The 21155-nt window shown below is 37.7% G+C and overlaps 1 protein-coding gene across 10 annotated transcripts in view; it reads right to left on the reverse strand.

Moving 5' to 3' along the window:
- Nucleotides 1-21155, reverse strand: part of ADGRL3 (adhesion G protein-coupled receptor L3) — an 857880-nt gene that overhangs the window by 347097 nt on the left and 489628 nt on the right. For all 10 annotated transcript variants that reach the window (XM_072404919.1, XM_072404923.1, XM_072404922.1 and 7 more), the window contains one exon: nt 14544-14666. In XM_072404919.1, coding sequence (XP_072261020.1) covers nt 14544-14666 — 123 coding nt within the window. The remainder of the gene's footprint in view (nt 1-14543; nt 14667-21155) is intronic.

Below are 21155 nucleotides of genomic sequence, written 5' to 3' on the forward strand. Positions count from 1 at the left end.
TCTATTCATCTTTTAATACAAGAAAGTATTTTGCTAGCTTTTGATACTGCAGCTTGGCATTGCATGCTATTATTAGGTCTATGATCTACCAGAACCCCCAGATCCTTTTCCATTCCTAACTCCCCCAAATGCATTCCCCCCAGACCAGGGGTGTCAAACTCGAATACACAGAGGGCTGAAATTAAAAACTCAGACCAAGTTGGGGGCCAAACTTGAATTTATTTAAAAAATAGGAAGTAATTCCTTCGAATTAAATATAAAACATTTTTATATGGAAACAAAGAGTTATTGCTTAACATCCAATCTGGAACAAAAAAATACTTGGCAATGCAATGTAAGCACTATTTGGCCCCAGCTACAGTTCTTGAATAGATTTGAATAAAGATGGCATGAATGTTAATAATCAATTGACACCAAATAATGAAATGAATGTTACACATGTATAAATTATGTGCTCATATCTGATATCTTCAAAACTCTTGTTAGAAAAGAAAAAGAAAGTGATTTACAAAAGAGACAGAAAAGAGTGACATCTCTTTTTGATGGTTTCACACATTTCACACAGATGATAACCTTGTAGTTTATGTTTTGTTTCCTGCAGATCTGAGTAATTTTATTTCTCCTGCTGTGAGCTAGGCAGACAGCTGTTCCATAGGCGCAAGAAGCGAGTGATGCCGGGACTGCAGTTCCAGGAATTACTTGCATCTATAGAACTGTGAAAGCGAATGATGCCGTGAATTGTGGTAGCGGCATCATTTGCTGCAGAAGGCATTTGCGGGCAGGCGGGCCAGATGCCATTCATTTTCCTGAATCCTCCGGGGGCCAAACAAAATGACCTCGCGGGCCAGAGTTTGACACCCCTGCCCCAGACAGTATGAAGCATGCATGTTGTTCAAGCCCCTAAATTGCATAACTTTACATTTATCCATAATAAATGTCATTTGCCACTTGGCTGCCCAATCAAACAGTACATACAGGTTTGCTTGTAGATTATAGACATCCTGTATGGACAAACACAGAAATTGTACTTTTAATCGCAAGCTCTGCATCATTTATAAAGATGTTAAACAGTGAAGGTCCCAACACTGAACCCTGGGGTACACCACTAATAACCCTAGACCATTCAGAGTATGAATCATTAATCACTGCTCTTTGGATGCAGTCTTTAGGCCAGTTTTATATCCATTTACAGGTTGACTCTTCCAAACCTATTGACCCTAACTTGCATATTAACTGTCCGTGGGGTACTGTGTCACATGCTTTAGCAAGTACACCATGTCAATTGCTACTCCACTGTCTACCTGTTTACTTAATTCCTCATAAAAAGAGAATACATTTGTTTGAGAACTTCAGTCTTTCTTGAAGCCATGCTGACTATCATTTATAATATTATTTTCTATCAGAACCTCCTCTATGTGGTTCTTTATCAAACTCTCTAGGAACTTTCCAAATATGATCATCAAACTAATTGGTCTGTAGTAACTTTGTAATGATTTTGCTCCCTTTTTAAGATAGGAACCACACTGGCCTTATGCCAATCCATTGGTACCATGCTAGTCATTAAAAGAGTCTCTTAAGATGAGAAATAATGGCTTTTAAATAACTGAGATCAGCTCTTTGAGGACAAGTGGATGTAACCCTTTGGATCCTGGTGCTTTGTCAACCTTAATTTTGCCCAACTGTTTCTCAAATATATCAATTTTGAGCCATTGTGAGTCATTTAAGGCAGTGACATTGCTAATATGAATTTGGACTTCAACTCTGCTATTTTCCTTTGTGTACACAGAGTTAAAAAAAAGTGTTTAGTAAATCTTACTTTTCTTTATCCCCAGTTACCAGCCCAGAGACATCCTTTAAAGGGCCTACACGCTCAGATCTCATCTTTTTTGCTATAATATATTTTTAAAAAATTGGGACTTTGCCTTACTTTCCTTTACAATCTGTCTTTCATTTTGTAGTTTTGCACATTTTATCCCCTTTACATCTTTTCCTATATTTCTTATAGTTTTCAAACAATGAAGGTGAACCTTCATTTTTATATTTTTGGAATGATCAATTCATTATTGATCATTATGGCTTTTTTACATCAGCTGTGAGCCACATAGTTTTTAATTTTAGCCTCCTAAACGTATTACCCATTGGAATATAATTTTCAGTGTGCTTGTGTAAAACATTTTTGAAACATTCCCATTTTTGTTCTGTGTTCTTTTAGAACAATATTGTCTTAAAATTATATGTTTTTATCTTTCCTGTTTTTGGTTCCTGTTTACAGCTTACATTAAATAAAATCATAGTATAGTCACTGCTACCCAGATTCTCTTGTATATACACATTTGTTATAAACTCTGCGTTGTTAGAAAGAACTTGGTCCCAGAATGTCATTTCATGTTGGGGCTTATATAAACTGTACTATAAAATTATCTTGTATTAAATTCATAAATGTTCACCCTTTTGCTGTTCCTGTAGTGCCATTACTCCAGTCAATGTCAGGGCAGTTAAAATCTCCCTTTATTAAAACATTCCCAGCTTTTTCAGCCTTTTCTATCTAGTAGTTGATTCTCTATTTCTTCCCCAGCACTTTGGGGCCTATAGCAGACTCCAATAATGGACATAGTTATATAGGTAACTGTGTATTGTGCATCCCCCCAATTCAACTCCACTCATAATGTCTCAACCTCATCACATGCTTCATCAACAATTTCTCCTTTTACATTCACTTTCAGATCACCTCTCACATACAGACAGACACCACCACCTTTTCTTTTGACTTTGTCTTTTTGAAAGAGAGTATAACAAGGAATATTGACAGCCGAGTCATGTGAAGAACAAATTCAGGATTCAGCAATACCAACTAAGTCATAATGCTCTTCATTCATTAAGGCTTCCAACTCCCCTATTTTGTTTGCCAGACTTCTAGCATTGGTAAACAGGCTTTTTAAACTGTTTCTGCCTTTCCTGCACTGTTTGCCAAATCCTTTTGTTTTTCAATACAATAGTACTTCACAATCCAATGCTTGTGTGTAACTTGGGAAGCTCCTTATATTTATCCAAAACCCTTCCCCCAACTTTCCTCAATCCACCCTCCACTTGTGTTTGACCCCTGTCTGACCTTTCTGCCACCTTATTTAACTGTCCCACCCCCCTCTGTCCTAGTTTAAATATTTCTCACCATTTCCCTAAATCTTTCCCCTAGCACAGCAGACCCGTTTCCATTTAGGTGCAAATCATCTCTGGCATATAGGTTGTACCCAAATGAAAAGTCAGCCCAGTGCTCTAAGAACCCAAACCCTTCCTAATTACACCAGGACTTAAGTCATGTATTTACCTGTCTAAGCTCCATCTGCCTTTGCTGCGTTGTGCATGGAACATGCAATATTCCAGAGAATATAACCTTGGACAACCAATTGAAGATTTTTTTCCTTTGCTGTTTTAGTCAATAAACAAGGGCAGGAGCCTGACGTGTGGATTAACCTCACTACCAGCCTGCTATTTGATGCTAACCCCTCACAACACATATATATCATGACCATCAAAAAGCACACATTGAATAAACGTACTGAAACTGTGCCTGAATAAGACACATGTTACTTGTTTTCTTACTTGTAGACACATCCAACATGTCTTATTGCTGATTATATAATATATATATGGCATTTAGTTTTTTTTTTTCATTTTTATTACATTTTTTAATAAAAAAATATACAAATTATTAAGACAAACATAAGGGTACAAAGAAAATGTTACAAAATGCAGAAAACACTGCTGGTCCTACCAAGTATAACAAGAATGATCGCAGCACATGATTTAAATAGAAAATGAACTTTCAATATGTATAAAAAACAAATATAATGAGAAGGGGAAAAAGACAGTGGTAGAAAGGGGGGGGGGGGGGGGGGGGTGGAGCAAATCACAATTGTTACATTATCTAAGACAGCTGAAAAAATATGGTGTTAGCCACGACTTAACCTACTGGGCAGTTCATTTCTGTATGTTTTTTTATGTCTAAAAGCATAAAAGCAGTTCATTGTTTTTCATGAAAATTTATTTTACAGTATAATATAATAGTAAAATATAGTATAATAAAGTATAATAAAGTTTAAAACACAAAATCATGTCAAAACAATAAATTAAATACCTTAAAAAAAACAATTTTTTAAAAAATCTTATTAAAAAATATTTTTTTTAGTTAAAAAAAAATATATATATTATACTCATACTATTTTATTATACTGTAAAATAAATGTTCATTAAAGACAATGTACTGCTTTTACACATATTAATCCAATGTATTGCATTAAATACAGTTATTTTGTATTGAATGCAATACAAATAGATTTGAAATTACCGCCAAGCCCGGAAATGGAACGTCCCCACGTACCAACATCACCGGTGACTCATCAGATGCAAAGGACGCCGGGCGGAGGATGCAAGAGGACGGGGATCACTAGGAAGGACGCCGGAAGATTAGGTAAGGCTCGATTTATTATTCAGTTTTGCTTCTTTCCGCTCTCAACATCTTTTTTTTACCCCGAGTCACACTCGGAGTTACCGCTCAGCAGGTTAATGCCCAACAAGGAACCTTATTAAAAAAACACTGTTCGTATAGAGTAGGGTATAAAAGAATACCATAGAACAGTACCGGCATATCTGGTGTAACCATACACAAAAATTGCAAACTGGTAAATCATATATCATCCTGAAATATTTAGAATATACAAGGTGGAAAATTTAAAAGGTCTATAACACTGCATCACAAAAAAATAAATATTGTCTGCTACTTGGTATAATCCATGTGTCCTATACTAAATCAATTGCGCTAAATCCAAATCTGAAGTCCGATTCTGCCTAGGACATTAGAATCTTAAGTTGATTACATGTATAGACGTTATTAGCTACATTCTCTTATTCCGCAGTTAGTAACTTTTGCCTCAAAGTTCCATGACATTACAAAAACATAGTTTTTTGTTGCAACAACATATACAATTGCACATAATTCACCTCCAGTCCTTGTTCAACACACATGTACACTTCAGAAGTGTTTCAGGCACTTGCTTTTGCGTTTGTGGCTCTCTGCTGTCTCCCGTTGCTGAAACCAGCTGTAGTCGAGTTGAGTTTGTCTGTTAATGTGGCATCACACATCAAATTGCGGATTTGGGGACCAAAAAAAATGCCTGCTTTCAGTTTGGCATCTGTTATAACTTTTCCAAACTTGTCCTTCAGATACTGAAAACCCATACCATCATAATCCAATACAACAACAAAGTTTTTCATTAATCCAAGTTTAATATGAAGTGGTGGAAGGTAAACTTTCTGTGGATAAGTGATTTATGCATCACGTTGCACTGGCCAACAGTGTGTTCAGGTCTGGGTGGCCATTCTTTCACTTTGTAATGGTTGCTGTCATCACGACTGTTCCACAGGCACAGAAAGCACATATATTTTGTATATCCCAATTGCAGGCCAAGAAGGAGTGCCACCATGTTCAGGTCACCACAAACATTCCACTTTTGTTCTGAATAGTTAAACAATTTCAAAATGACCTCCATGGATTCGTATGTCTCCCTCGGCATTAGCAAGAGGAACAGAAGGTTTTTCGTTACCTTTTTGCAGCAATACAGCTTTCAAACTTGCTTTGCTCGGGTCTATGAGCATTCTCCACTGCTCTGGTATGTATTCGCAACCTAACTCCATCATCAGACCACTCACGTCGGTACAGAAGCAAATGTCATTTTCCAGCCTGTAATAACTTGCGAACTTTGTGTGACGATCACGAAAGAGTGAAGTTGTCGTTCTTTTTTTGTATCAAATTGTATCTGGAGGCTAACAGTTCAGACTTCTCATTTGACAAAGACAGGTCTCTTACTAAATTATCTAAATCTGATTGGCTTATAAAATGTGGCTTACCCTCTTCATATTGGGGTTCATAACATTCATTAACATCGACATCATCCTCCTGTTCCTCATCCATGGCACTGTCAGTAAAAATAGATGTAGGAGGGACTAGCACTGGATTCTCTGCATCATGTGGTATTGGCTACAGAGCAGAATCACAATCAGGATAGACAATTTTTTCCTTAGTCTTCTTCGAAAACCCAGAAATTTTACTCATACAGAAGTAGCAGTCTGAGTGATGGTCTTTTGGCTCACGCCAAACCATAGGTACAGCAAAAGGCATTTTATTCCTTTTCCCATTCAACCATTGTGTTAGGTCAACATACACCAGACAGCAGATATGAGGTGCCCAGCTTTTATCCTGATCACCAATTTCACATCCAAAGTAATACTTGTAAGCAAATCTCACTCTCCTGGTTAGGTTCTTGCGTTGATCACACGGGGTATATTTGCCACAAGTGTAGCAAAAATTGTCCGGTTTATTACAGCAGTTGCGCCTACTCATCTTTAGCTCATATTAGACTCACTATGGCATAGCTGTACTATCCATTACGATGGCTTCACACTAGAGACAAGCCCTTGGTCCATCTCGCCTTATATACCTTTTTCTGACATCAGCTCCCTGACTTGCCTAGACATGCCCAGGCGCTGCTATCTGTGGACAATACCACATACGGTGGGATAGGGCTACGGATAAGCTGCCACATTTAGAGCCATTCCCTGGTCTGGTGCCCACTGGCAGAGGGCTGAAACACTTTGTATGCTCTGTGCATAATCATGAATTGTGATTCTTTCTATATCTCATTGATCACACATTTTCGGACCATCTGATACTCTCTCGCTCCAGGCCCTGGTAGCAAATATGGACAAGGAAAGAATTTCACTTTTTTGGAAATTGATTCTGAGACCCATGAAGCCACCATATCTGGTAAGCATGGTTTGTATGTTGGCACTATCAAGGATTGGCTGTGAAAATCAAAATATCGTCTGCAAAAATCCTGTGCGTATGTAACGATTGTAGACTGGAATACTGTGTAGGAGCCTGGTGTGATCCATATAGTGTACCAAAGGCTCCAATGCCAGATTTAAAAGGAAACGGGGCATCCCTGCCTAGTACCTCTGTGAAGAGCAATAAGTGAGGACAAAAACCTAGCTGTGACTACACTGGCTGAGGGTGCCACACCCCACACGGTAGTATACAGTGCACACAAGTCCTCCACTATATCACCCCTAACCATTTTAAAGAAATCAGATGATCCAGACCATCCGAGCCGGGGGCCTTGCTATTCGTCAGGACATATATAGTCCCCAGGATCTCTGGTGCAGTAATCGGGGCATTAAGAGGGTCTAAATCTTCTATCCGCAGCCAAGGCATCTTCACTAAGGAGTTCCTGGCCAGTTGGCTGCTATGTTTGGGGTCAGTGATACTGTCCCTATTAGTGATACTGGACCATCTTATGGCTGGGGTGAACAAGATTACTTACTAGGGTGAACAAGATCTTACTAGACTTGTTACCATATTTATGGTACTCCAAATTTTTGTACTTACATTTTAATTCTTCATATTGTAAAAGCCAGGAATCAAATTGGCGTTTTGCTGCATATCATGCCTGTTTAGAAGCTGGGTTAGGATTAGCTGTCAATGCCTGTTGCGCCTGCCTGAGGTCGTGTTGAGCTTGGAGGTAGTGAGACAGAATCACTTTCTTACGCTTAGCGAGGAAGTCGTACCCGTCTCTCAGAACAGAAAAGGGTCATCTCTATTCGCACTTTTGTGGCTGACATATTCAAACCAGGCAACAGCATTCTGGAATTTTGACTTTTACCAGGAAAAATGGGAAATGCCATGGTACATAGTCCGCACTAGGATGCTGATCGTGTAAAAAAATGGAGATTGGGAAGTGATCACAGATCCCCATCCTGCGAATCCCGGGTGACTCCACTATATACAGCAGAGACTCTGAACACAATAAATAGTCCAGACGGACATGGGAGGGGTGTAGGAGAGGCGAATGAGGATACCTGTTTTTACCATCCGATAACACTGATTTGAGATCCCCCTCCATCATTTTGTTGGGATCCTGAAAAATCCAGTGGGCGACCTCCTGAAAAAATGCAACTGTGGGTGAGTTAGGGACATAGATTATAGATAGAGACATTTTTACCTGGAAATTGAATTCTTATGTGAAGGATTCTACCCTTAGGGTCACTCTTAAAAGATTTGACTGCTTTTCGGTCACTAGATGGAGTGCCATAAACCTCTCCCTTGTCTCCTTTTTTTAGAAAGATGTTACTGAGATCACATTTAAAATGATGTGATGTTGTAAAGAAAGGAAAATCATTTGTAAGAATTTCTTTAAAAAACAATACAAACCTACTTTAAATTGGGCTGTGCGAAGGGTTAGCACAGTTGCACAGGGGTATTCCAGACTCCAGTGTGGATTTCTGGGTGTTCTGCCCTCCTTTATTCATCTCCAACACAGGAAAACAAAATACAGTGTTCTTATGCATGTGGAAATGATTCAGGTGCATGCAAGAGAAGGTGAAGCCACATATCTTCCATCTACTAATATCATGTTACATATCCCCCTTTCTGCTCAATTTTCTGTAGTCAACCACAATGGGCAAAAAAGCTATGCACATTAAATAGAGCATTGGTTTTGCAATGTCAAGAAACACTGGTTGACTCTTGCATTTTTTTCTATGGCTAGCTATCCAAAATGAGAGGGGCATGGTCTATGATAAACCTAAACCTATTTTCTAGCATAGTGTTTCTCAACCAAGGTTCTGTAAAACCATCGGGTTCCTCCAGAGGTTGCTAGGGGTTTCTTAAATGAGCAGTTTATGACTCCCCAAACAGTTTAACAGACTACGAAGATCTTGTAATAGATATCTGTAAGGTGTCAGATTTCCCAAAAGCCTTTTAGTCCTTCAACGGGAAGACCCATCCAGAATCGTCGGTAGATGTTGATGTGAAACTCCTTCAAGATTGGAATCTTTACTCTTCCAGTCCATCCAATAGGTCATCAAAATCCCTAAAGAAAGTTGTTCAGGAGGGGACCTGAACATGAAAACGTGGGAGTACTGTTAGTTCAAGAAACTCATTTGCACCATACCGAAACCTACATACCTGGAATCTTAAGTCCTTTTCCCAAAAGTTTTTCTCCAGTACTGATAAGAAAAAATGTGCAGTAATGATAGCAAATAAAGACTCTATACAATTTATTGATAATGATCATGTGGAAGGCACAGATGGTTGCTTTATAATATTAATCTCTAAATTAAACTCAAATATCTTCACATTGACCCAAAGAACACTTGTTTCCCCACAACATGTTTAAGAAAGTGAAATATGTACAACAGCAATCCTTAGTGGTAGAAAGGGATTTAAATAAACCCCTAATTTCTCATTGGATTCTAACTCCAAAGCAAAATCTATCTATCAAGGGATCTTCAAAAGTTTCTGATCAAACTGGAACTATATGATATATGGAGGTATCAAAACAATTCAGATAAGGACCCCTGCACATCTCTCCCATTCTCAAACTGACTTTTTCCTCATTTTGGTCCCTTCTGAATATTAGATGCTGGAAAATTGGAACTATAACATGGTTGGACCACACACCAGTAGTCGTGGAGTTGGGTGAACAGAATCAGGCTCCATAGAGGTTATGGAAACTCAATACATATGTATTAGCCTCCAAGTGCTAAAAACAGATTAATAATGCCCATGAGTTGTATTTTTCAACTAATAATAGAAAAGGCATCAATCTGTTTCTCTTATGGAATGTCCATAAGGTGTTCCTTAGAAGAGTTTTTAGGAAAATCTGTGCTATTAAAAAAGAGGAGGAAAATAAAAAATTCCCCAAGTTACTGCGTCACTTCAGAAGAATAGATTGAATCTATATAAACAAGATCTCCCATTAAAAAACAGAAAGCTCGAGGGGACTGCGCATGTGCGTGGACGGGTAAGACACTCTTCTTCAGGCTCCCAGTCCAGCACCCTGCATACGGCTATCATATCACCGCTCTCCAGCATTAAAATGGGACACAGATCACAGCGCAGTGTCAGGCAGCAGGGAGACATACCTCGGCCACGTGAAATCGGCTCCTTCTTCCATAAAACCACACCCTTTGCAGCACCGATTGTCCGATGATGCTGATTTGCCTGTAACTACACCACGAGTAACTTCTTTGTTTGTGTTATGATGTGATATATGCAATGCACCGGTCTCTGTTTCCCCATACTTACCATTGTTCAGTTTTTTGTCTTGCTCTGAGATTTTATTGTTTCTATCTATGTGTTTTTTATGTATTGTGTTCTTTTTTCCCAATAAAATAAAAAATAAAGAATGTTAAAAAAAAACAAAAAAACAGAAAGCTCAACACTACACCTTAGTAAATAAAGCCAGAGCGCTATTTGCTTGGTGGCTAAAGACGTGCCGCAAAAAAATTGCATATCTCATCTAAAGTTGACCCCCTAAGTGGTACTAAGTATTTCAGTCTCAAGGGGATTGGGGAAGCATTTTGCAACTGTTACAACAGTTTATATAACCTACAATAAGACAAAAATACTCTGCAACCCTCAGATCTGTTCATATCCTCATTTTTAGACTCCATTTCTTTGCCCATTGTTTCAGACACCCATGTACAATTTTTATCAGCCCTAGTCTCTGAATCATAAATCCCCTGGATATGGTTTCCTAATGAGTACTATAAACATTTTAAAAACACGCTATCTCCTTACTTTGTAAACGTGTTTAAAGAGGCGGCATCCTCTGATGCTTTTCCGAAGGAGACGTTACAAGTAGTGATAATTACATTGCCCAAGGAGAGGACAGAACCCACCTTAACTAATCATTACACACTTATTACACATTACTTACTTCTTTTGTTAAGATTTTGCTAAGGCTCTAGCACTTAGACATTTTTTTAATGTTATTCCTTGTATCATCAAACCTGATCAAGATGGGTTTCTGCGAGACAGACAGGGCCCATTTGGTACCAGACATCAAATTAATATCATAAAGTACGTGGAGTTGCACAAATGTCCTTCTTTATTGTACTCTTTGGACACAGTGAAGGCGTTTGACAGGGTCCACTGGGGCTACCTTTCCTCTGTCTTGGACAAAACTGGACTATCAGGGTGGATTAAAAGTGCCATTTTGTCTCTTTACACTACGCCTAGCTCCAGGGTATTTATTGACGGAGCGCTCTCCGAATTTAAGTTACAAATGGGACTCATCAGGGGTGCTTCTTTCACCCATTATTTTCACTATGCTGGTTGAGCCATTAGTGGAATGTATTCATTCTGATCCTAAGGTTCAAATGGTAAGTATCTCAGACAGAGAACATAGTTTAAGTCTTTTTGCTGATGACATTGTTCTCATACTTACCAACCCACTATCCTCACTACAAGCTGGTCACAATATTATCACCCAATTTAGTGAAGCCTCTTACTATAAACCTAACGCATCCAAATATCATATTTTACAATTGCAACTTTCTAATGACCTCAAGGCTAAACTAATAGCCAAACTTCCTTTTACATGGGAAACTGGAGCTATTCCCTTTCTTGTAATATCCTTTGCAGCCCACTCTAAAAATTTGTACGAGCAAAATTATAAAAAGCTTCTCCTTTCTATGTCCTAAGAAATGGAACACCTTAATAAACAGGAACTTTCTGTGTCAGGGAGAGTTGCAGCATTTACAATGTTTCTACTACCTAAGTTTTTTATATTTATTTAGAACCAAAATTATTCCAGTAACAAAAAAATGTTTTACCCAATCACTTTTATCATTATTATTCAGCCGCTATCATGTCTCAAATGTTATATTAGTAGAAGAATACTCCCCATAAAATATGAAAAATGGTTGAAATGGAGTCTTCCTTACTTAATTACCCAGATCTTCTTTTGGTAAATAAGTTAGGCCTTCCTATACCACATAACCCTTATCCCAACATTCAAGCTTCACTTCAGACATGGGCAAAGAATTCCATTTTTTTTACCAGACTCACATACAACTTTGCCAATCAATCCAGACTTAAGGATACTGGAAATGTTTATACCTCATTTAAACCTTTCTGCATGGTATAATAGAAGTCTTACTAAGATTAAAGATTTGTATTTTTTCAAAATATGAAATCTTTTCAATCCTTACATTATATCTATGGACTTCCCTAAGTGGAAGTCTTTACATATATACGGATACACCATTGTATATCAAAATTTGATATGCACTCTAGAATCCCTAGATTGCTCCATACATATGTTTTTTTAATAATCCTCCTCTAGGGAAGAAATTAATCACCACATTTTAAAATCTAATAAGCCACAAAAGAGTTTTTCTCAAGACACCATCAATGATAACATGAAAGCAAGAGTTGGGGATAACAGTTTCTAAAGCTAGCTGGTCAGCAGCACTGCACACTACTTATCGTAGCACTAAATGTGCGGATCACTGGGATCTCTTTTAGAGAATAATAAACCAATGGTACCTTACACTGTACTTTTCAGTAACTAACTCTCAGGACTGTTGGGGAGAGTGCGAAGATTTGGGAACCTTAAACATGTACTATGGCAATGCGAGTCGGTCTGTTCCTTTTGGAACCACATTGCTATCTAAAGTTTCTGGAAACTCAAACCAGAAATGGCTATACTTCACTTTAACATTGATGGAATCCCTTCAGGTGCTAGAACAATTGCTATTCATATTTTATTGGGTGCCAAATAAGCACTTGTAAAGAAATGGAAAAGTCCTAATGTATTCAACCACTTTAGGAAAAAACTTTGTCATTGCTAAACTTTTGTCATGATTATTATAAACATTATAATAAAGAATAGGAGCTTTGGTTGCACTATTCAAAATGTGTTCTTGATCTATGAATATACGATTGTGTTACTCAATTTTCCTAACTTTTTTTTTTTTGAATGTCTGAATACTAGACAATACTAGATGTTGTGTCTAGGTTTTTTGTTTATGTTTATCATTTATGGTTGTATTCTTTTTTCTTTAATATTTACTCTTCCTTTCCCTATTCATACTTTTGTTCACCTTCGTACCCACTCTCTCCTTTCTTTCTCACCTGACCCTTTGTTTTCCTGTCCCATTGGGGACTTACTATACATGTTATTGGAAAACTGTAAAAAAAATAGATACATGGATACGCATTTGCAAATATGTATACGCTTTGTAATTTGAAAATCCTTTAAAAAAATATTCAACTTAAAAATATCAAAAAAAGTATAAAATAAAAAAAAAAGATTGAGGAATTGCTTAGACCCCTTTTCCTTCTCCCTCTTTGAAGTTCCTCAAGGTCTATTTCCAGTATCTTACCTTTGCAAAGTAAAGACCATACTGATGATCCAATGTATCAAATATATACTTTAGAAATCAAATTAGATTTTTCTATGAAATATATAAAACTTAGTTAAGTTATGAGGACCCCTTTTACAATATAAGAACATTACACACCAATAATATAGGCATTTTAGTCCAGACCTGCATACATTTTTATTAACAAAAAAATGGCTCTCAATATAAATTATGGAAGATAATGTAAAATATTGGATAAAAGATTTACTACCAGATATCTAAACGTCTAGATACACAAATAATATGAGATGAACATGAAGGCAATGAAAGTATAGGAGGGTTTAACTGAAGATTTATGCCAATTTACTTGGATACCAGAAAAACTTCTAAAGATAGAAACTATCTGTAAAAAATGATTTAATAATTGATCTGTATCTCCTAGATAAAATAATGAAAGCCAAAATAGAAATACAGTTTTACAATACCTAACTAAACAATACCTAATTAAACTGGGAGGTCCTTACTAAAATAGCTATAGGTTCTACCACAAATGCAATAAAAATCTAAAGAGAGAGAAAACAGGCCTAATGAGTACCTCTTGATAAAGAAATAAAATCAGGAAAGCTAGCCATTAACCCCAACAGAGGCAAATGGTCTAATTGGTCTATTATTATATCTAGACAAAAATTAATCTATTCTATCAAATGAAATGCCCTATATGTATTTAAAGACAAAACCTCCCTGTTACCAATATTATTATGAGTATTTGAAGGAAGTTTAATATAAAGTATAAATGACTCACAAAAAAAGGACTCTTTGGTAGGTAAAAAATGTGATAATATTTTAACATCAGTATTCAGTGGGACCTTTGAAGGAGAAACAACATCAATGCTTTTATCTGTAGTATTCCTTAAAGTGATTGCGTAATCTATCACCACAGGAATATGCCAGTGTCTGACTTGACCAGTGTATCTACGAGATTCATAAGCAATCCTTACAAAGGGTACATGTGACAATGAGTTTTATCAGGGAGCTCCTAAATAAAGGGACAGCAGCAGTAATCTGACAATCTGGGCAAGAATCACAATATATTTTTACATGTAATACTTTTTTTTGCACCCCAGCAAAAGGCCAGTAAAACCTTTGCAATACCCAATTTTTGGTCCTGGCTTAACCCAAATGACCAAACTAGTATGTACCAGAGTCACCAGACTACCAGACTATCCTGAAAATACATGTCTTAAAAGGTCTATAAAAATACAGAGTTACCCTCACTTAATACAGAATAAATTGTGCATACCCTTTTGATTTTAAAAGCCTAAATAGAATCTACTTACCATTTCGTCCATTTTGTCTCAGTGTATTCGATGACAGCTGAATTGAGCCACTATGCCCCATGTTTTGTGGGAATTTAAGATCTTCTAAATTCATATCTGTGCTTAGTCTTGCAACTTCAAGTTCTAGTGATTAAACAGAAAAACATTGGAAAAGACAGGGCAGTAACAAGGAAAAACATGACAAGGTGAGCAGCATACAACTTTACTTGCTCAATTGTTGTAAAATGAAACAATGTTTTATAAACCAATAGAAGATAATCACCAATAATCATAATCATAAAGATAATCATAAAAGATCAGTGGCATACCTAACTCATATCAAGCAGCCTTATCAAAAGTTTTAATCCTAGCATTTTATCCTGTGGGTTGTGTCAATAGCATACTAGGTGATATAAATAAGCAATCAATCAATAAATAAGCAATAAAAAGTGTGCCCTGTATATGTAATGAAAATAATAAGCCCATTCTAACAAGCAATCAGAGCACTGTATTCCACAACCGCAGTGGAAGTTAGGTTCCCACATGCTATGTCTCTACGGCAGACCAGAGGGTTGCCCTTTACCCCCTTTTCTCTTTGATCTATGTATAGAGCCTTTAGCTGAACATATAAGACAACATCCAGATATCTCTGGCATAACAGTAAAAGGAACAAAATTTACCATAGCCTTATATGTGGATGACATCCTCAACTCCACTACAAATCCCCACATTTCTTTACCATGTCTCCATGCATAATTAACAGCATATGACGCGGTTTTGGGATTTAAAGTTAATCGCACAAAAACAGAAGCCTTACCACTGAATCTTCCCCCTGAGCCCCCTGAGCCCCTTGCTAACCTAAAGGCAAATTTGCTTTATCACTGAAAAACAGATTGCATAAAATACCTTGGAAGTTTTCCTTACCCGCACATTTCAAACTCTTTATAAAAGGAACTATCCGCAGATGTTTAGAGACATCAGAAATCTGTTACATAAGTGAAAATCTCTACCCATTTCCTTTTTTGAGTGCATAGCTTTAATAAAGATGGCAATTCTTCCTAAGCTGCTCAACTTATTTGAGACGCTTCCAACCCCTATCTCTTTCCCTATATTGAAGAAATGATGTAATTTAAATTCTATGTTGTGGAGTGCCAAGCCATCGATATCAGATAGTATTAAGCTGGCCCCCACTCAATTTAAGAAACAAATTTGGCTAAAATGTAAGAATAAATATCTTTTGACAACTGATAAATCTCCTCTGACATCATTTCTGCACACACCCCTAATGCCTAACAGCTTAAACATGCAAATGATTATGCCATTATGCCAGAAAAGGGTGTTTTTCATTTTAGGCAAATGTTACACCATATGACATGCAAGCTGCTATGCTTTAAAGAACTACAAGAAAACCTAGAATTACCAGTTAAATCGTTATTACCAGTTAAATTACAGTTATCTACAAATACGAAATTTCAACAGTTCATTAACTAGAGGGCTAGGTTTTAATGCTCTTACGTGTTTTGAAGGGACATGCATAGGTTGACCAGGTAGAAGAGGTCTAATTTGTGACATATTTTACGAATATTAGCGGGGTTCAACACAAGCACTACAATATTCCACTCCTATATGCATAAATGGGAAGCTACCTTAGGCATGTCTATAACGATGGAGATTTGGCAAATAATCTGGGACTGTGCCCCAAAAAGCTCTTGGTGTATCATATACTGTGAAAATATATATAAAAAATTGATGTTCTGGTATTACACACCTGAGCGACTACATGTCATATATCCATCATCTAGTAACCTATGCTGGAGATGTGGGAGAGAAGTAGGAACAATGTTGCATATTTTCTGGGATTGTCCACTCCTCAACCCATTCTGGGGGACTGTTGATAAGCTCCTCTCCTGGGTATGTTCCGTTCCAATTACCGGTTCACTGACGCATCTTCTTGGCCTTCCCATTACAGGTATATATTGAAAATACAAGCTAAGGTAATGGCCCATATTTTTACAGCGGCTTGGTGCTTACTCACACTGCGGTGGAAAACCACATCTCCCCCCATGGAGCCTAATCTCTTCAAGTGAACACAAGATGTAAGGCTAATGGAATTATTAACAGTCAGAATACATAACGATTTGGATAAACATGAGGCAAGTTGAGCTGCATGGGATCAATAACATTCAGCAGCCACATAATCAGTGTCTACACATTGGCAAAGGACTTGGTATCATTAAGTAAATAAGATTACAACCCTCCAATCACATAGATGTTGACCATCCTCTGTTTTCCTTCTATCCCCCCTTTTATATTTGTATTTTATTCTCTTTCTCCTCAGGTTCTCAATACAATTGAAGCGCTGTACAATCTTTTTATGTTTGGTTTTATGTGCTAGGGATTAAAGATATGTATGATGTTAAATAACACAAGAAACTGCTGGTTTTGTTATGATAAAATGCTGTTTTAATTTTGACTTGCTAAAGAATACAATAATAAAATGCGTAGGCATTGATATGTTATTAATATATGTGAACATTCTTTTGTACAAAACCTTGACTGAATGTTTAATTTACTGTTGTCTGAACCTGAATTTTGTCTCTCTTCATTCTTCATTTGTCATTTAGCTTTTATTTTCCTATGTATTAATTGTTTTGTAATGTTCCTTTTAAAAATGTTCAATAAAAAATTACATTAAAAAAAAAAGAAAGAAAATAGTAAATTCTGTGTACTCAAAAGGATGAACACAACAGGGGAGGTCTGTTAAGGGAGAGGAGAAAAGAATATGTAAGATCAGTGTAAGGAAAATACCACAGAAGGGGGAGATCAACAGGGAAAAATAAACCATTCTATAACAAACAATCTTATTAACCACCTGAGCGTTACACTGAGGTCTAGATTTCTGTACCAAAAGTGTTCCACTGTTTTTCATGAATTTTTTTTTTTTAAATTGTAGACCTGTAACTTACAGAAATATGTCCGAACAAGGGTCTAGTAGATATTATGAATATAAAAAATGTTTGAAACACACAATCATGTAAAAAAAAAAAAAAATACTCTAAAAAAAATTAAAGGAAAAACACAAAAATCAGCTTAAACATGACTACATAAACAAATCAAAAATACTGAAAATATTGAAAAAGCAATAACTCTGTATATTGTAAAGTACTATATTATTCTAAAACACCTCCCTAGTGTGGCAATTTTTAAAACTTTGATTGTGTATTTATTGGAGTTTGTTTTGAATTATTTTGTATTTGATTGGATACGGGAGTTTGTATCCAATCCAGTGCAAAATATGAATTTGAATTTCCAAGTTATTTACTTTTATTTTATTTTTTTAAATTTTTTTGTATTGGATTGGATACGGGAGTTTGTATTCAATCCAATACAAAATGAGCGTTTGAATTTACCAGTTATGTACTTTGTATTAATTTTATATTATTTTGTATTGGATTGGATACAGGAGTTTGTATTGAATCCAATACAAAATGACAGTTTGAATTTACCAATTACACACTTTGTATTTATTTGAATTATTTTGTATTGGATTGGATACAGGAGTTTGTATTCAATCCAATACAAAATGAACGAATGAATTTGAATTTCCCGCACACGCGCCGACGTCATCACGCACGCAGGGAGAAGCCGAGCGGCTTTTTTTTCTCCGCCGGACGGCTTCTCGTTTCAGAGGGCACCCGGCGCTGGACGGAGAACGACGCGGGACGATCAGCGGATCAGCGGGACCAGGTAAGAAGCCGGCCAGCATCTTGTGTTCCACTGGCCGGTATTTTGTGTTCCGCCGGCCGGCATCTTACCGGTCCCGCTGGTATAAGGAGAAGGCACCCGACGCTGGCGAGGGAGATCGACGAACGACGATCGACGGAGGACGACGCTGGAACACGAACACGACGCTGGATGAGCACAGCGGGACCAGGTAAGTGGGGATTTTAATGTAGGGAAAATCTCGGGGTTAAAATAGCACTTTTTTTTTAGCCCGTACCAAGGTCGGGCTTAACGGTCAGGAGGTTAAAAAAACAAAGATACTGATCATTTTACTGTTCAGTTAGGGTGTTGTGACCATTGAAACCAGCAAGACTGGAAGAAAGTCCCAAAAGTACAGACTTAGGATCTTTGAACACCTCAAGATGACTAGGGGTCTGGGAGCTTCTTCACAGACCAGTAAGGGTTAATTTGGCAATTAAGACCATTTAAATAACAATGTAGCATGATTTAGGCCGAAAATGACCTTTGTGGAGGTGAAAGTAACACTAAATCTGGAATGAGGGGTACTTACTGAGGTTATCTCAGCAATTATCTGGGAGACCTGATTCCCGGAGGATCCAACAGATTTTCAGAACCCTAACAGGTGTATCAACGATCCAGTATCACCAAATCCTCTCCAACATAATGGGGAATGTGTTGTAGAAAATTTAGACAGCTTGTATGGAGTAAGATATCATCGACTGAGAACACATTGATACAGGTCCCAGTGGTCAGCACATTTGGGAGTCTTTTACATATTGCTTATGGCCATAGACCATTGGGAACTAGTGATAGAAGATCCCAGATCTCTTCCCTATTTACTCAATGTAGATGAGATCTGGAAATAGGTATTGCCGCAAAGGAGATTGTAGAACATAGAAATATCTTTAGCTCTCAACTTTGGATCATAAAACAATGTGTGGATTGAACAATCCATCTTTATCTTGATGTCAAAACAATTGGTACAAAAAAGTGCCCAATTTGTTATTATGTAAAATTCTCAGTGTTTGAGAGATCATAAATTCTTTGCAGTGCTTGAAATGATTTAAAAGTATCAAAAAAGAAGAGATCCCTAACAGTCTCTTTACCATGCTAGTGCCAGGAGTTAGGTTGCATTGAGGGGATAAAAAGTTTCAGAACATGCAGTTTGAGTAAAAGGCCACAGATGACTTGGGTTAATTGGTATAAAGTTTAGAGTTCTTCACGCGTTGAGAGAGGCCTTTATAGTGGGATAGGGTGGTGTAGTCCAATTTTAATTGCTAGTAAATGGAGTCAATATTTCACATAAGTATGGCCCCATTTGGACCCACAGCTTATGGGGGGAGGGGTCCCACCAATATATAAGTTGAGATGATAGTGTTCTGTTAAAATAATGCTGTATATTGGTCATACTCATTCCACCTATACATATCTTGCATATCATGTTGTGTTAAAGCACACATGTGGATGTTTATTGTTCCAGATAAAAGCAGATATAAGCTTTACAGCATGCTTCACGTCCTCACATACCGTTAACGGCACCCGCACTGGACAGGGACTTTCCGGATGGAGAGATTCCTGGAAAAGATGCCGCCGGATCGTTTGCAGCCACCGCACCAAAAGGTGAAGGAGCACGCCACACTTTTCAAGATGGCTGCGCCTCCTTCCCTGCAACAGCAGAAGAACTTGGATCGCCTGAACATGTGAGTCCTCCTGCACCCGATCACACACTGATCGCGGGTGCAGTTGTAGTCCTATTAAAACCATAGAGGCCATAGAGACAGCAATAAATAAGGGGATACAATCTCTCAGACAGGACATAAGGGAACATTCCCAACGAATACACCATGCTGAGGAACGGATTTCCTAAGCAGAGGATGATCTTCTACAAGAACAAGGCACTAAAGCTAAGATGAGCAAACAAATTGACAGCATGTCAGAGAAAACTGATGACCTTGAAAATCAAAAACCATAGATATAATCTACGCATTGTAGGGGTCCTAGAAAAGTTTTCCCCAGGACAACTCTTGGAACTCTGCTCCAATACTATCCCAGCACAATTGGGTTTAAACAAAACATGCCCTGTGGAAAGGGCATTTCGATTGGGCCAACAGAGGAAGGAAGGTAATAACCCACGGCCCATCATTGTTCGTTACCGTGATTATCTGGACAAAGTAGCAATTCTACAGTCCTAAAGGGAATTACCACTAGAAGGCATCAACCTCCTTGTCTTTGCTGACTACTCTGCAGAGGTGTCCCGCAAGATAAAGTTATTTCAAAAAGTGTGCTCTGCGTTCCACGCACGACACTTAAAGTTTCGCTTGATCTATCCTGCCACGTTACATATAGCCAACATTTAGGGAACTAGCAATGTGTTCACCGACTATAAGGATGCAAAGGCTTGCCTGGAGGAATGGCTCACTGCTCCAGAGCAGACTCAAGGATCGACCGAGATGGCTCTAGTCCCAGAGTCCTCCAGACCTCAGAAATCATTCACCCCAGGTTCACCTCATTCAGACGCATCTACTGCATCTATGGGCAGATCTGATAGGAATACCAAAGACCCCTTGCAATCAATCGAAATCAACAAAAGACAAGAATAAGACAAAAACCCACTAATCAGCATCCCAGATGGGCTGTGATCGCCATCTCATTATCCTGTACATGTGAAGCAACACTTGATCCGCAATTTCCTCGGGTGTGGTCCCACTTACGATGATACATTCCTTTACGATACTCGTGAGGAAAACAGGAAGTCCACTAATAAGATTGTTTTGTTGGTTTTCTTCAGTTTCAACCTCCTCTGGTTGGTTTTTCCTGACTCCTTCTAATCCGGATGTCCTACAATATAACATAGACGTGAATTCTTTGCCCTATCATGTGACCGAACGT

Source organism: Pyxicephalus adspersus, chromosome 3, assembly GCF_032062135.1.
Source record: "Pyxicephalus adspersus chromosome 3, UCB_Pads_2.0, whole genome shotgun sequence".
NCBI lineage: Eukaryota > Metazoa > Chordata > Amphibia > Anura > Pyxicephalidae > Pyxicephalus > Pyxicephalus adspersus.